Source organism: Podarcis liolepis (assembly GCF_965112155.1).
Source record: "Podarcis liolepis genome assembly, chromosome: 13".
In the NCBI taxonomy this organism is placed as follows: Eukaryota; Metazoa; Chordata; class Lepidosauria; order Squamata; family Lacertidae; genus Podarcis; species Podarcis liolepis.
In genome coordinates, this window is record NC_139573.1 from 43617916 (window position 1) to 43635286 (window position 17371).

General features: G+C 44.3%; 1 protein-coding gene across 1 annotated transcript in view; it reads left to right on the forward strand.

Annotated features, from left to right (window-relative positions):
• BRCA1 (BRCA1 DNA repair associated) overlaps positions 1-17371 on the forward strand; it is a 65636-nt gene that overhangs the window by 9588 nt on the left and 38677 nt on the right. The window contains exons 4-11 of the mRNA XM_083469428.1: positions 466-543; positions 1260-1348; positions 2588-2733; positions 5694-5787; positions 7050-7098; positions 12485-12612; positions 12985-16161; positions 17161-17249. Of these exons, the coding sequence (XP_083325554.1) occupies positions 466-543; positions 1260-1348; positions 2588-2733; positions 5694-5787; positions 7050-7098; positions 12485-12612; positions 12985-16161; positions 17161-17249 (3850 nt within the window). The remainder of the gene's footprint in view (positions 1-465; positions 544-1259; positions 1349-2587; positions 2734-5693; positions 5788-7049; positions 7099-12484; positions 12613-12984; positions 16162-17160; positions 17250-17371) is intronic.

Genomic DNA, 17371 nt, shown 5'->3' on the forward strand with positions numbered 1-17371 from the left:
CATACTACCTATAATTCACTGTGAGTCCTTGTTATGTTTATGTTGTGCCTGTAAATTACTGCACAAACTTTGAATAGTAATAATTTTTTTAAAAGGATGAAGCAAAAAGTCATAGAATCATTTCTACAGTACTTCCTGAGGGAAGGACTTGAGATAAGCAAAAGCTAAGAAATTGTGTAAAGGAGGCAACATTTTACTACACTGGTAAGCATGGGAAGCTGGTATATTGATTCTTTTCCTTCCTTGGGGTCCAGTTGAGGCAGAGTATAGAGGATCACATGCCTCTGAAACTGTTGTGAGTAAGCAGTTTGTTTTGGCTCAGATTGGCAAAAGAAAGCAGTGGTGGTAACTGAGCTTGACAGAGGTGTGTGTACATAGTGGTCAAGCCAACAAGGGCTTAGTAGGGTGCCCCGCACTTCAGATAAAGACCAGTATTCACACCTAGACTTCCCTTTTCTTTTCTAGTTTCTGCATGTTTAAGCTCCTTAAACAGAAGAAGGGTGCGGTACGGTGTCCACTTTGCAATGCCAAAGTCACCAAAAGGTAAATTCCTCATGACCAAATTTAATTAGAACAGAATGAAACAACTATGCAACTAAGCACACTGCAGTGCAGACCCAGGAGAACAGTTTCAGCAATAGGCAGATAACTAGAGCCTTCTGCAATGAGAACACACCTGTGGAAGAACTTTTAATGCCTGAAGAGAGGCACGGCTATGGTTATCTCCCCAACCCATGGCAATTAAGCTCGAAAACTGCTCCTGTACATTTTTCAAATCTAATTACTGCCGTTGTGAGTGTATAAATGCCTTGGCAAATGAGTTTTGTTAATGGGGTGTGTGTGTGTGTGTGTGGATAAACAGGGTGGCCCTCCCCATTTTTGCATTGGCTCCACCCACCAGCTACATGTGTCTCTTGGGCTGAAAACAGTTCTGCCTCTCTACCTAAATTTTGATCAGAACCCTGTTGTTTTTATCATGGCTTGCTGTTTTCTCACCAAAGGACTCTTGGAGTAAATGGGTATGAAACAGCAAGTGCAATACCTACTGTCTCTTGGGTTATTATAAAGTGAGTAATTCTTTAATTAGAGAAAAGCCTGCAGCATCTTAGAAATTCAAGCATCTACTGCTTGGAAACCTTTCTTATTACTTATTCCACTTCCCCAATCCAGTCCCCTGAGCGCTGTCTCAGGTGACTGTAGATAAAAACGTCTATTTCATCTTCTTGACTACATATCTTTGTTGTCTTTATTTTTTTCAGAAGTCTATGGGAAGATGTCCGATTTAAGCAAGTAATCAAAGTGGTGCTGGAAGCCATCCGTGCTTTTGAACATGATACAGGGCTCATGTGTAGGTATTATGTATCTCCATGAACTTCTGAGACTTGCTAGGCTGGGGGAGGGCAAGCTGGGTCAGTTAGAATTCGCCCCCCTCCCCCTGTCTTCTTGTGGTGCAGAACTGCACAACTGATTTTCTGCATCCTTAAATAAATCCCAAGATGATAGTTTTGCCTTACAAAGTTCTAAATGATTTGGTCTATACTAGTTCATCTTCTGGCATCCTATCTCAACCTCTAAGACAGGTGGGGAAACTGTCTCAACTTGAATTCCCATCAGCCCTGCCAGCAAGGCAAATGGTCAGGGATGATGGGAGTTGTAGTCCCAGCAACATTTAGAGGGCCACTCCCTGCTCTAAGGTGTCAAACAGTACCCTTTGAAATGCATATTTCTTACCTTGGCTTCATAGAACCAGATTGAATACAGGACGCGACCATTTTAGGTGTGTCCAATTGACACACAATTGCTGACACACGAGTCCTTGTGGACCTGGAATAAGGCAGAACAGGGGCAGGGTGTACTTATATGCTCTCCGCTGACATGTACAGGGGCCGGGAATGGAACCCCCATGTGAAATGGTTGCTGCTTGTTGTGGGAGAAGAAGACATTACTCTACAACCTTGGAGCCCTTCCTCTTGAAGTAGAGCAAAGTTTGAGCCTGGGTGCCTTCCAGAGATGATATACAGTGGTACCTCGGGTTAAGAACTTAATTCGTTCCGGAGGTCTGTTCTTAACCTGAAACTGTTCTTAACCTGAAGCACCACTTTAGCTAATGGGGCCTCCTGCTGCTGCCGCGCCGCCGGAGCACGATTTCTGTTCTCATCCTGAAGCAAAGTTCTTAACCTGAAGCACTATTTCTGGGTTAGCGGAGTCTGTAACCTGAAGCGTATGTAACCCGAGGTACCACTGACCACTGTAGTACCTTTGTATTTGGACAACTGTATGATAACTAGGAGTGAGTAAGCATTTTGGTTTTGCAGTGTTTTAGAAACAGGAGTCTTTTAAAAATCTATATAAAATTATGGTAAATGAAGCTTGCATTCTGCAAATGTTACATATTGCTTGCCCCCAGTGGAAATGCCCCCCTTTCCCAAATCCAAGTCCAAAGGCAGCAGAATTCCTGAACCATAATGTTTTATGTGCAGCTTGGCTTGCTTTGTGCTGCAAAGCTCACCTCTTATTAAGAGGTTGACTTCATGTCCCAGGTTTTTGAGATGAAGGGTTTGCTTCTTGATTATCTTAATCTTCTCAGTTTCAGATGATCTGTGTTTCCCTAAGAAAGCTTTAGAAGATGCTTCTGCTTCTGTTTCATGGAAAGAAAAACAAGTCATTGATTGCAAAGGCTACAGGGACAGACTGAAGAGAGTGAAGGAAGTGAAAAAGAGAAATGCTAGCTTGGTAACAGTGTTTTCTCTCCTTTTGCCTGCTATCCTAATGATATTTAAAGAGCTATCCAACTCCTTGAACCACTATGTTGGAGAAGGTTTGGTGAGATAGAGGTGCCTCTCCATGGCACTGCTGGTGAGGAATGCCCTGATGTGCCCACCCAAATGGTGGGTATGTGGAAACTATGACTGGCAGTAGCCAGTGGAAACCCCCAGAACAGGCATTCTGGGGGCAGACCTGGACTGGCACAATATTTGTTGGATCCTGAGCTGGCTCTGTTGCCATTATGTGATAACAGCAGACCTGATCCAGTCCTCTTCATTGTGCCAGCCTGATTGCTCATGTAGCAAAGAGGATTTTCCTTCCTTTTTTCCATCATGTGGCTGAGTGCAGCGTACTTGGGGTTATCAGATGGACTCCCATCTGGGTGTTGACCAAATACAGACCCGCTTAGCTTTAGCAAGATGGCTTCAAATTGATTTGCTTAGACTATAAAATTATAAACAGCACTTGAGTTGGACTCCGAGGCTGTGAAAAGTGCTAGTATATAATCACTCCCTTTAGAATAACTATTTATTTTTAAAAAGCATCTGAATGAAAGCTGTTTTTATTGCTTTGGAGTATTGAAGCTATAATGCATTTTAATTGTCATTGAAATTACCGCTGTGAGGGATATTTTTCCATGCTAATGTGTTTCAGGGAAGCTTCAAAGAGTAACTGTTAAAAAGGGACACTGCAGACTAAAGCAGACGTTTGTTATAACCAAATGGTTTTGGCATTGCAGTAACCTTCAAGAAACTGGGAGATAAAAGTTAACTGGTCACCACAATTAAATTTCCCTTTTTGTTTTCCCACTCTGTCTTTCTCTGGCTCCTGACCTGCCTTAAAGTCAGATCTTGTTGCTGGCTAATCATGAGTGGCATTGTCTTAAAGGTAGGCACATCAGTTAATGGGGAGGAACCCAATCCACATCGAGGCAGCTGACCAAGGAAATATAAGAAAATTGCAATGGTTTGAGTAGGCTGATTAGCCCATAACAAAATGAAAGGGAACACTGGTGTAGATGGGTAAGGGAAGTAAAATAGGACAAGTCTGGCAAGCCAAGGGAAGAGTACTCAGGTGAACAGCTGGTCAACTAAATATCCAGTAGAGGTAAGCTTGTATGTGAACTTCAGAAAGCTGGCCTAGAATCCTATTAAGACCTGAGAAATAAGTAGAGGAGCTGTGCAAGGTGCAGCCAAAGGATGGCTGAGGCATACTAATTCTCTTTTGGACCTTTGGGCACCAGCAACACTTGACAAGGAGGAAGGAAACTTGGCATGATCTGCTATATTCAGATATCCTCCCATCACCATTATTCAGGTTAAAGTGTTGCCCATAATAAGATACCTCCTATAGATTAAATAGCCTTATTGGATTGATGCAGCTTATTTCCCTTGTGCTGCCAGGCCTAGACCAATTCTGTATTTGTCTAGCCATCTGCAATCCTCTAGTCAGGGAATATTTCGGAGGTCTCACCCAACCAGGTTTGGTAATTTAATATAGCTATTGACTTTAGTATGGATTGCAGTGTTTTTCTTTTTGATGAGTGGAAAATGTTTCTCCCAACCCTAAGGAGGCCAACACTGATGTTCTACATTAAAGTTTTCATTCAAGATCTTACACAAACGTGTATCAGTATAACTTGTGTGTGAGAGGGAAACCCTCCTCAAGCATTCATTGCCAAACTTGCAAAGGGGACTGTGGGAACGGGTGGGGCTCACTCAACTCCGCAGTGATGCCCCATGGCCTGGCAGTGCTCCTGCTCAAGTCAGAAGGGGACCTTTTTATGTGTAGAGTAGTAAATGCCTCAAGAGATCTAGAGTTGATTCAGCATAAAATATTAAGAGTTCTATGGTTAAAATAATTATAATTTTATTATTTATACCTCACCCATCTGACTGGGTTTCCCAGCCACTGGGCAGCTTACAGCATATATAAAAAATTGTAAAACATCAGACATTAAAAATTTCCTGAAACAGGGCTGCTTTCAGATGTCTTCTAGAAGTCAGATAGTTATTTCCTTGACACCTGATGGGAGGATGTTCCATAGGGCAGGCACCACTACCGAGAAGGCCCTCTGCCAGGTTCCCTGTAACCTCACTTCTCTCAGGGAGGGAACTACCAGAAGGCCTTCGGAGCTGGACCTCAGTGTCCAGGCAGAATGATGGGGGTGGAGACGCTCCTTCAGGTACACTGGGCCGAGGCTGTTTAGGGCTTTAAAGGTCAATACCAATACTTTGAATTGTGCTCAGAAACGTACTGGGAACCAATGTAGGTCTTTCAGGACTGGTGTTATATGGTCTCTGTAGCTGCTCCCAGTCACCAGTCTAGCTGCCGCATTCTGGATTAGTTGCAGTTTCCAGCTCACCTTCAAAGGTAGCCCCATGTAGAGCACATTGTAGTAGTCCAAGCGGGAGATAACTAGAGCATGCACCATTCTGGCAAGACAGTGCACAGGCAGGTAGGGTCTCAGCTGGCATAACAGATGGAGCTGGTAGTCAGCTGCCCTGGACACAAAATTGGCCTGTGCCTCCATGGACAGCTGTAAGTCCAAAAAGACTCTCAGGCTGCACATCTGGTCCTTCAGGGGCATGGTTACCCCATTCAGGACTAGGGAGCCTGTTCTCCCAAAACAGTATTTCTGTCAGTCAAGATTCAACCTCAATCCGTTAGCCTCCAGACACTCACACAGGACATTCACTGCCTTCACTGGTTCTGATTAAAAGAGAGGTAGAGCTGGGTATCATCCACATACTGGTGAACATCCAACCCAAACCCCCTGGTGATTTCTCACAGCGGCTTCATATAGATGTTGAAAAGTACAGTGGAGAATCAATTTTGTGATGAATACAGGGACATAAAATTAGACTGCATCTGGATTGCATATTAATGTCTGTAGGCCCCTAACACATCTTCTCTGCTTCCTTTAGGAAGGTGAGACCTCCAGCTTGCCATTAGATGGTGGAACAAGGCGCTCCCTGAGAAAGAAAAGCAATTCCAGTAAAGCCGCTGTGTTTGAAATTGGTAAGTGTTTCAATAAATTGGGTCAGTCAGAATAGCAGGAGTTGGAACAATAATACTTACCTGTTGTTGTCTGCTGAAAGTAGCATCTTTGTACCCCTAAACGTGCCTGGTTTTTTTTTTTGTTTTACTACTTTTTCTTCCAAGGGACGCGGGTGGTGCTGTGGGTTAAACCACAGAGCCTAGGACTTGCTGATCGGAAGGTCGGCGGTTCGAATCCCCGCGACGGGGTGAGCTCCCGTTGCTCAGTCCCAGCTCCTGCCCACCTAGCAGTTCGAAAGCACCTCAAAGTGCAAGTAGATAAATAGGGACCGCTCTCGGGCGGGAAGGTAAACGGCGTTTCCGTGTGCTGCGCTGGTTCGCCAGAAGCAGCTTAGTCATGCTGGCCACATAACCCGGAAGTTGTCTGCGGACAAGCGCCGGCTCCCGGCCTCTTGAGCGAGATGAGCACGCAACCCCAGAGTCAGTCACGACTGGACCTGATGGTCAGGGGTCCCTTTACCTTTACCTTTACTTTTTCTTCCATAGTGTCCCCTTTTGTGGTAATTACAATAAGGAATGGTGAATCTTGGTGGATCCTAATAGAAGAATTGCTTACTGCTCTAACTTGTCCCAGATCCCCTAGTGGACATAGCTCAACAGGGTTTGAACTTACTGCAAACATACTGTAAACAAGTATGCTCATGCATGCTGCTTAATTGCTCCCACTTTGGTTGCCTTGCCTGGAGCTGGGGAAAACAGTGAGGCTTGGCATAACAGTATGTGTGAACCGGGACTCATGATTTGTTTCTTTCCAACATCTCTTGAGTGGTAAGCCAAGAACAAACCTTGGCTTGTGGTTTGTTTGGGGAGAAACTAAACCATAACCTCTGATGTTCGTTCCTGTTCTAGGCAGGTCTAGTGTGAAGAAGGGTGGTGCTTGCTCAGAGCAAGCCATGGTTTATTGCTTATTGTGGCATGCAAGTCAGCTCTCTGCCTTGGTTTCCCAAGACCAAATCCTGCCCAAACTTAACTTTCTGGGCCCTGATCCAGGTACACTGTTCACATTCCAGCGGACTGCCTGCCAGCATATCTTTTTTACTTAAATGTTTCTATGAGCTGTATTGCTGATTCAGTCAACCTGGATTTTACGGAATATTTGAGGGAAAGCATTAGGTTCTGCACAGAGTGGCTACGATCCTGCTAAACCTTAGCCAGCAATGCTAACTGTGGTTTTTGAATCCCCGTTTTGTCAAAATTATAACAGTAAACCTTGTTCATTTAAGGATCAGACTCTTCTGAAGATGCATTTAAGAAGACCGATACAATCAGATGGTGAGTAGAGCCATCAATTTAAATTGTCAGTACCTTTTTGTTTACAGTGTTCATTCCCCCCCCCCCCCGCTGCATCTTGGGGGTGGTACACTACCATGCTTTGCAGATGTTCCTTTAATACTTACTAGTGCTAATGGCCCTCTGGATCTGTGAATTGCAGCTGTGCGGTACAGGTAAGAGGAAAAAACAACTCTCATGCCTTGTTACTCTGTAGCATCCTATGAAGATAAGTGTTCTGCAATGGCTGTTTCTTGGGTCTTCTCTCTGCTGAGTGCCTACATTTTCTGTTTGGAATGTTTACTGTTCCTCCACCTCCTATTCTCTGGGCTCTTTATCGATATGTGAATGGAAGGAAAGGTGACAGGGTGCAGGGTGGTATTTTTCAGAAAGCTTGGTTCAGCCCAGGGACAATTGGCTATTGACTTCTAGTTTATTTTGAAGACCCAGAACCTGTGAAGTAGATCATTAATAAATTTATTGTTCTAATCTGCACTTATATCTAGGGCTCAGGAGATGGCACTAAGTTCATTATAAATGGCAAAAAAATAAAAAATAGATAGCATGTACTTGCTTAATCACAACTACTTGTTCAGTGCAAGATTTTAAACTGCGTCTGCTGAATCCCCAGTGCAGTGGACTAGCTCCTGGGGTGTTTCTGTTTGACCCAGTTTAGACATGGTAAAAAATAGTTTGTTCTTATATCAGTGAACCTTGGCCTCATATGCGGGGAGGAGATTTAAAGCTTCCATTTCTTATTGGGAACAAAGCATAGTTACTGCTTTGGCTCAAACAAATGCTGATTTGTTCAAGACAGTTTGTCAACAAGACAGGGTGTTATTTGTGTGATAACTTGCCTTGCTAACAAATTTTGGTTTGAACAAACCACCGTTTTTCATTCAGAGCAAGCAACAAACAATGGTTTGTACTTAACCAGGAACAGAAGCATTAAGTCTTCTCTTACACACAAGTGTGTCATCCTGCTTCCTGTGCTTGTAACAAACTATGGTTTGTTGCAAGTGAATTTGGTCTATTTGTCTTTGAGATTTTTTAAATTCTCAACAGGGCTCTTTTGGTCAAACTCTTTTGGTCAAACTCATGATAGAACATAAATAGCATTTTGTGTACTATATGAATGACCCCCCCCCACAGTATTCTGGGCCAAGGAAAGCAGACATCTGTTCTCAATATGAATTATGTATCATTTTATATATTTAGTTTTCCATCCAGTTTAGAGCCTTTTGAGGATGAAACTGTGCTGTTTAACCATGCATCTGGTGAATCAGTCTTAAATATGAAAACTCATGACATAATAAATTCACCTTATAATTTTAAGTTTCATGGTGCAAAGCAAAGACCACCACTGGACACACATCTGGGGTTGCTAACAAAGGAAAAATAGGGCCAGTGCAAGACCCTGCTGCCCATCAGTTGTTTGTTCCTTGCTCAGCTTGTTCCGGGAGTTGTGGGAGGGGGAATGCAGAATTCAAAGGGAAGATACCAAATACAGTGGTGCCCCGCAAGACGAATGCCTCGCAAGACGGAAAACCCGCTAGACGAAAGGGTTTTCCGTTTTGGAGGTGCTTCGCAAAACGTATCTCCTATGGGCTTGCTTCGCAAGACGACAATCCCTTGCGAGTTCCTGCGGGTTTTTTCCCCTCCCCCCCTTTTTCTAAGCCGCTAAGCCGCTTATCAGCTGATCCGATCAGCAGATAAGCCGCTAATAGCGCTAATCTGTCAATGGGCTTGCTTCGCAAGACGAAAAAACCGCTAGACGAAGAGAATCACAGAACGGATTCTTTTCGTCTTGCGAGGCACCACTGTACATTATATTTCAGGCCACCTTCTTTGAACCATAAGCTCTACTCACAATAGTGCAGGAGGGAGAAACCATTTAAAGGCTACCTTAAAAGAGCTCCACACTTGCGACTGTTCTTCCCTGAATGTAAAATGATTTTTTCTTACTACTACTACGGTTTAGTGCAATTTAAACTTTTGTAGGTCTTCCTTGCTTTCATCTGAGGCATAATAGGGTTGCCTTGTCCAGATCTACAAATCGGGGAAGCCTAATTTGCATAGTATGCCTTTTTGCTAAGTATGTAAGTGCCCTGCTTTTATGTAAAAATGTGTTTTTAAATTGAATTATAAATATTTAAAATTGCAACATGTTTGCATGCAACTCAGTGAAGCACAAGGCTCCTGCAAGCAGTTGAACACTGAATTTGGGCTGGAAAGGGCTCTGAGGAGGTACTGGAACCCGATTGACCTGAGGTGTATCGAGTTGCAACTAACTTTAATTAAATCTCCCTCTGCCTGGACTGATTGTCTAAACAGATAGACCTTTACAGAATTTTTTCGTTGGTGCTTTTCATGGAGCTATTGCTATAGAGGAAGTTTATCTGTTTCCTTTCCCCCTCAGATGCTGAATAGAAATGTAGTGGCTATCCCATAATACAGAGGTACTCAACATGGTGCCCTCCATAAATTTTAGACTGCAACTCCCATCAGCCCAATAAGCATGGTCAGTGGTCCTGGATCGTGGGAGTTATAGTTCAGAACATTGGAATGCACTGCATACGCTATCTCTGCCAGCGTTCCTTGTACTTAACAAGAAATGTAGTGATTGTGGCCTTTTCACAGGGACTCTTCTCTTGCTGTGCTTGGTTCCCATTGAATCTATGGAACCTTAGTACAGTTGACTTATTCTGGATCCAACCCTTGGTTTCGGGTTGGTAGGTTGAGAGAGAGCTATTTGCTCACCTTCCAAGAGTTTATCTGTTATGCAGTATTTCTCAAACTTGGGTCCCCAGCTGTTGTTGGACTACAACTCCCATCATCTCTAGCTAGCAGGACCAGTGGTGAGGGATGGTGGGAGTTGTAGTCCAACAACAGCTGGGGATCCAAGTTTGAGAAGCACAGCTTTATAGGCTAAAAAAAATCAAAATACTATCTCACTGCCACCTGTTATTTGCTTGTGTGGGAATTACTTCTGCATTGGAGAAAGGGTCCAGTGGCAAAATGATGAAAAAAGGGGCACTGAGTTCAGAAACTAGCACCTGAAGCACAGGTGCTTAGTTGTAGCCGTCACATGTGTGATGATTATCACATTGGGAGAGGCCAACCAGACCACCTCCCGTTGCGACAGTCGCCTCCCAGGCGGCACAGCTTTGGGAGATGCCGCGCAGTGACTTCCTGCCAGGCCTCCTCTGCCCCCTCAAAATTATGGGGGCTGAGCCCCATCGCAGCAGACATTGGGGGGGGGTGTCTGTAGAAGCCTCAGCCCCATAGAGTTGGCACACCTGACCTGAAGGAAGATTGGGTGGAGAAGACGGAGGCAAGGAAAAAATGTAGGTGGAACAGGCAGGGAACTGAAAAAGGAGGCAATGGAGCAAGTGGCGATCAGAGAACCTTGTGCACAGGGCCAAGGGTTGATCGCTGAAAATACACAGGTGGCTCTGGGAAATTTAGAGTGGCATTGTGAGGACTGAACGTGTCATGCTGATTTGTTCTAACAGGGTCAATTTGTGAAGGATAACAGGACTGCATGTGCTTCTTATGGCTATCTTGTTCCCGTTGAGAATTAAAATTTGACTCTGTTGCTCCTATGGCTTGTGAATATAGATCAGAGTCACACAAATCCAGTTCTGCAAAGCACAAGTTATTCTGCAGTAGCTTGTCTCATTGTAGCAAGGTCAGACTTTGCAGTTGCAGCTCTAGTCAGTGAGACCTTTGCTACTGTCTCTCCCTGCTGAAGTGTTTTAGTGGATTTTTTACTTTTCTTTTTTGCCACTGTTGTTGGTGCTGTGCATAAATCTTTAACATCTTTTCTTTGACACTCAGTGGGGGGTAGTTGCATAGCTATACAAAATTCATAAGCATCAGATCAATATATTCCAACGCTACAAAAAATTCTTTAACAGTCAGAGATGTCAAAGGGTAATGCACACTTTAGACCAGGTGTGGCTAACCTGTGGCTGACTATTGGTCATGCTGATTGAGGCTGATGGGAGGAGTAGCCCAATAACCTAGGAGACCCATAGCTTATCCACCTCTGCTTTGGTCACAAATAAACTCTCCCCACGCAAGCAGCCAATATATCAAAAAATTGTGGCATATCATAAAAGCAACCAAATTCACCCTAAAACCAGCAAAGCTAAAAGAGAAGCACCAGCCTTTTACCAGGCACATACAGTTTACTACAGCACAATAGAGCTCTCATACCTCTCCTCAAAAAATAAATAAATAGCCCACTGACCACAGTTTAGAAAGAGAGTAAGAAAAAAGGAGATACATTTCTCACTACTTCTCCCAGTAGCAATGGATTCTGGTGGTAGCTGTTAATTTATAGCTTAGCCTGCAGCATTTATGACACACATCTGAATTGAGAGGGTGAAGGAACTACAGCCTGGGCCACTCACTGGGCTTCAGGCAAGTTGTCTTGTGAGTCAGCTGGTCTTCTCAGATGCAACAGGAGAGATATGCCAGAGCTTGGAACTAGTAGAGTTCCTTTCCCCACTTCTTTGTTCCTATGCTTAGTTGGCATCTGCCTCAAGACTTCTTTAGATGACCATAATGCCATGGAAGATGGGTCAACCGCATGGTGCCTGGTTCATCCAACAGCTCTATTATTGGAAATTTAAAAGGGATGAGCCAAGGAGAGCAACTCTTGCCAGCTCTTAATTGGTTACAGAAGTCCTGGTGCCCAGTGGAACAGCTGTAGTTGCTTGGGAGATGCTCCACGCTCCACTCCCACCTCCTGTTGTCAATCTTTCCTCACTTCTGGATTTACTGAAACAAATTGGAAGAATGGGGCAGGGGGGGCAGTATAGACACAGTATAGAGGCATTGTGATTAAAAATTATTGAATTTTTTACTTGCCCTTCACAAGGTCCTAGGATGCTGTACATCAATTTAAGACACAACTTTATAGTTTAAAACAAATACAATCAAAAGAAAAGGACAGGTCGTAAACCATATATATCTTGAGTGTCAAAGGCTAGGATAAAGAGATGCATCTTCAGCATGCAATGGAAGCTACATAATGAAGGTGCCAGATTCATATTTGTGGGGTGGGCATTGAATAACTTGGGGACTCTCACAGAGAAAGTCCTCTTCTGCCCCCCCCCCAAACCCTTGAGGGCGTTAAGAACTACCAAAAGGGCTTCCTCTGATGATCTTAGTGGTCTTTCAGATATCTGAGGCCTAAGTTTAGGACTTTGGATAATAATGTGAGCGCCTTGAAGGGTTCGTTCTTTCCTGTCCTTATTTCCCTGAACCCCTGTACTTTGGTTGTAAACCCTAATGGCAGGAACTTGGTTTTAAGAGGTTGTTTGCAGTTCATCATTTGGTCACCTGGGCGCTCTTGTTTCATTCTTCTTCTTCTTCACAGTGTGAGTTTAAGACATAATTATCCAGCTCGAGTTGATGAAGGGTGTGCCAAGAATGAAAGCCCAAGCCCTTTTCACATGGAGTTTTCTGAGCTGAGTGCTGAAGATGAGACACCATTAAATATCCTAGGTATGAGGATTTTCTCTCGATGGCACCTGAAATAAGAATCCAAATGCCTAGGCATCAAGCGGGCTCAGTTCACCACTCTGGGGGGTTTTACTTGAGTCTTGTGAAATTCAGCTAGCACGCTTTTCTTGGGCCTGATTTTTACAACTTGCTGCATTCTCACAGGGAGTCCCAGCGCCTGACCACAACTCACTTCTCAAAGAAATAGCCTCCCTTCTGGGAAGGCTTAGGGTAGCTCAACCAGGAACTTGGTTCCTAAGAGAGTGGTGGCAGGGTTTGGACTAGCTTAACTGGTGATGAGAAAAGGCAGCAGTTAAGAAAGGTAGCTGGTGTAAGAGGCAAGCCATTCCCATTTCTAAACTTTTCTATTTTCAGGTGTATGTGATTATTTGGAAGAACTTGGAAACACAGAAGGAGCCAGCATTGGAAAGTTAGAAATTCCTGAGAAGAATGTTGCTGTGGAAAAGAGTCAGGGTTTGTCTTCTCCAGATCCCTGCTTGCGTAAACATGACAGGAACTCCAATTCCATGCCAGAGGGTGGCTCTTGCTCTTTACTCAATATGGCACAATTGGCTGATGAAGCCACAAAGCCCACTGTAGATAAACAGGCTGGTCATGATTTAGGAAATGTTAGTACGGGGCTGCCTTCTGGACATAAACATGTCCTGTGTGAAAATGAGGAACAGCTACTGCAGTCACAAACTTCCCCTGAACGTCCTCTGAGTCAAGTCTCTGGGAAGAAACTGATGCGGAGCATCCAGAAAGTCAAAGCATGGCTGTCTAAAAGCAAGGAGGGTCTTTCTCCAATATCCCTGCAAGATACTCACACGCAGGAGGTGGATCAAGATCCAGACTTGTCAGATGGAGACTCTCTGGTCTCCCAGAAGACTGAACAGATTGGATACCAGAAAGTCTTCACAGTGGAATGTGTAGGTGACAGGTCTTTGCCCAAGCCAGTTGCCTCTAAAGCTGAGGATAAACTATTTGGGAGAACGTACAAGAGGAAACGCAAATCAACCCCTCTTTGGAATAAGAGGGAAACAGTTCATATCCAAGCAAAGGAGGGCGTTGCTAAGAATACAGAATCCTGTGATGTACATGTAAAAAGATTATCGCGAAAGAGGAAGGCTACATCAGAATTGCAACCAGATGACTTCATTAGGAGGCAAGATGTGGAAGTAAATAGTAGGAGGCCTGGTGGAGATGAAGATACTTTGGAAGAAGGTGGCCGAGCTCCTGCTCTTGTAGATGATAGCCCTGTGGCAGATCAAAAGGAAGTTGAGCTACCGACTGAATTTCCTGCCAAGGAAGGGCTGTCTGCTTTGGAAACTGATTTAAATGAACCCTCTCAGAGTATATGCCTGAAATCGCCGGAATCAAACCGTAACCTTCTAAAGAAGAAAAGTAACACTATGAGCAAGATACGTAGACAATTAATCAAGCCTGTTGGCGAATTGCAGTTAATGATGGACAGAAGCTCCAGGTCCCCTGAGAAGGCAAAGATACAGACTAATGATCAGTTAAGGGAAGTTGGCACAAGCCAGGTGCAAGTCAGACGGAGCAGAAGGCTTCAGTTCTCGACAGAAGACGCCTGGAGGAGAAGTGAGCCGGTAAAGCGAGGAAGGAAACAGTTGGATAAGAGAGAAACAAAGAAGCGTAGGTGGTCTTATGAAGAAAACACGCCAACGCCTTCCATAGCAGAAAATTACCCCAGTGTGTTGCAGGGCAGGCTCCAAAAGGGCGTGTCTTTGTCAGATACCAGCCTGATGGACGTGGAAGGGGATGCAAGTAAATCTTGTGCTAACCCTCCAGCTTCTCCTCAGGTAGGTGTTGAACAAACCACAGAGGGCAGCAGTCCTTGTTGCATTGTTCCCAGTGCAAGTTCCCAGGACAGCTGCTCACTTCTGCATTTTGCTTCTCCGGAGGTGGAGCAAACCACTTCTGAGGACAAACAGCTCACAGTAGCACACCAGACGGAGAAGAATGTGTTATGTACCCAGAAACTAGAGGGTGGTGAGTTTTTCACAGGGGATATGAAGAGAAGCTGTAAACCCCCTGAAACAAATGATGAAGCTGCAGGAACTTTGGAGCTGAACTCAGAAACTGAGGACAGTGAACTGGATACAAACTTCATGCAGAAGATATTCAATGGCTGCAAACGCCAGTCATTCTTGTTGCATCCAGTAAAGGAATCTGCTGCAGAAATTCAAAAAGAGACACGCATTGGCTTGGGGGGAGATGGCAAGGTTGACTGTTTGAAGAAATCAACTTGCATCGATAAATTTTGTGAGGAGAGAAGAGATGCTGTTGCCTGTGAGGTGAACAGCTCTGTCCAAAGACTGGCGTCTTGTGATACTGGTTTCCTTGATCACGAGAGGAGAACTGAGCATCCCCAGCTTGCCTCACAAACTGCGTTCCCAGATCATCCATCCACACCAGATCAGTTAGCCACCAAGAATCCTGACAGTCCCCCGCAAAGTCAAAAGCCAGTAACTAAAAAGACTATGTCCCCTCAAATTAGGGGAGAAGGTGCAAACTCAAATAACAGCGGCAGCAGTGGAAGCCCAAATGTCTGGAGAAATGTCATCATCCACAGCACCAGTTCAAGCGTCATTAATGAGACACGTTCTAGTATAGACAACTCTGAAGATGCAGAATCTGAAAGCACTAAAAACAAAGGGCTGGCATTAAACTCTCAGCCAGAATTCATGCAGCCATGTCCTGTAATTTGTCAGCTACCACATTCTGAATTCAGTGGCATCCATGGTGAAAAGAATAGCCCCATGGAACAAAAGCAACTGCATAGTGACACAGAAGAAGCAACCAATGATTGCAGTACAGGGACTCCTAAGCGCTTGGTTCACAGTAATAATTTGGAACAGTGCGCCGAGGAGGAGTACCATGGCTTTGAGGTGTCCTCGGAGACACCAGAGGGCTTGCTAGGCCCTGTCATCAGAAGCATAGAGGGCTCACCTAACCTTGGGGAAATAGAGAGGAGTGATAGCTTGGCCATGTCTCCTGGCAGAGACGAGCAAACCCCACTTAAGGGAGACCTGGGTAGTGGCAACAGAAGAAGTTCCAGGTTGAGCAGTAAAGGCCTTGTTCGCACGCAGCAGAGATGGGCACGGAAGCTGCCATCCTCGGAGGAAGATTCTAGCGAAGATGAAGAGTTGCCATCTTTTCAGGCGCTGATATTTGGTAAATCGGCAAGCACACCGCTAGACCCACTGAAAAAGAAGAAGACATCGGGAGGGATGCCAGCACTGAAGAGCAGCAACAAATGTTGTGTAGAAACCAAGGATGAGCATGTCTGTCCAAGTCAGGATTCGGAGTGCTCTATGAAGCTCTTTTCTTCCCAGTCACACACAGCTGAGGATTTCCGCAGCAGGCCTCATGACTCAAGACACTTAACTCCAGCTCCCACTTCTAGAGAAAATCTGGAAAGTCTTAGAGAGAATAAAAAAGCCACTCAGCCCAGGGATGAAGTCTCAAAAGATGCTGGACAACAGAAAGATGAACAGCAAGAACAAGTGGATTCAGAAATCAATTTAGGTACAAATATGATTTTTTAAATTTATGCTATTTTGAATCCCCTACCTTCATATTGAATCCTCTCCCTTTTGTCTCTTCTTACCGCCTCAGATGAAAATGAGGTGTTTTTACACTACAGTGTACTGTTTTACGAGTTAGCTTGTGTCTGCAAGCCATAGGCCCATATATAGAAACAGCTAAGGAGGCGATGGTACCTCTTTTGATATATCCAGTTTAAGGAAGAATCCTGTTTCACTTGGAAGTCTTCATACTGCATTTTAAATGCTAACTGAAATGGAGGTTCTTGTTTTCTCCCCCTGTAAGTGTGTTTACATTACACTATTGCCCCTCTCCTGGGTTTTCTGAATACAGAGAGGAGATGCACATACCAGACATTTTTAATATTCGCTACAGCAGTCACCAGTGTGCCTATAGTGCTGAATAAAGTATAAATTGGCCCTTAGACCTTTTACAACAGGGATGGGTAAGATGGGGAACCTCTGGCCTGCAGGTGATACTCGTCTATTCAGCCTGTACTTATCACCCTGCTCTCCTGTATTACATTGGTTTTTTAAAAAAATCTTCCATTGGTGCCAATAGAATATTTTTTAAAAGCTTAATTGTTGCATCGAGGAAGTGGCGAGCAATTTTCAGTGATGGTTGAAGCTGCTGAGGTAAGGGTTAACCTCCATGTACTGTTCATATATTCAGTGTTCTCAGTGTCTAACATTGAATACTCCCGAGTGCATAAACATTTGTCTCTGGCACCTAGGAATTTGAAATATTTCTCCAGCCCTGTCACTGTATCTTAACTGCTACTTTGAGCCCAGGTTGTGATTCTGTAGGAAGCTGGGAACTTTCCTAACCTTCCCCATTCCAAAGCCTAAGCTCCCCTCTTCCTTTCTGGGGGTGGTATGTTGGGCACATCTTTGTATCAATAAATAAGAAGCCTTGCCTGGGAATTATCTCCGTATGCTCTCCAGTATTTTGTATGAGAAACAGGGTTCTTGTCTTTTGAAGGGGAAGAGACCTTGGACTATGACAGTGAAGCTAGCTGCTTGGGGGATTCATCAGGCCTATCTTCCCAGAGTGAGATTCTCACCACACAGGTATGAAATGGCGCAGTTTCAGGCGTGGCTGTGAAGGACTAATGCAGACAAGCTGCAGCAAGGGAGGATAAGATCTTGGGAGGAGAGAAGTTTTGGAAAGCTAGTGGTATACAGGAACCACA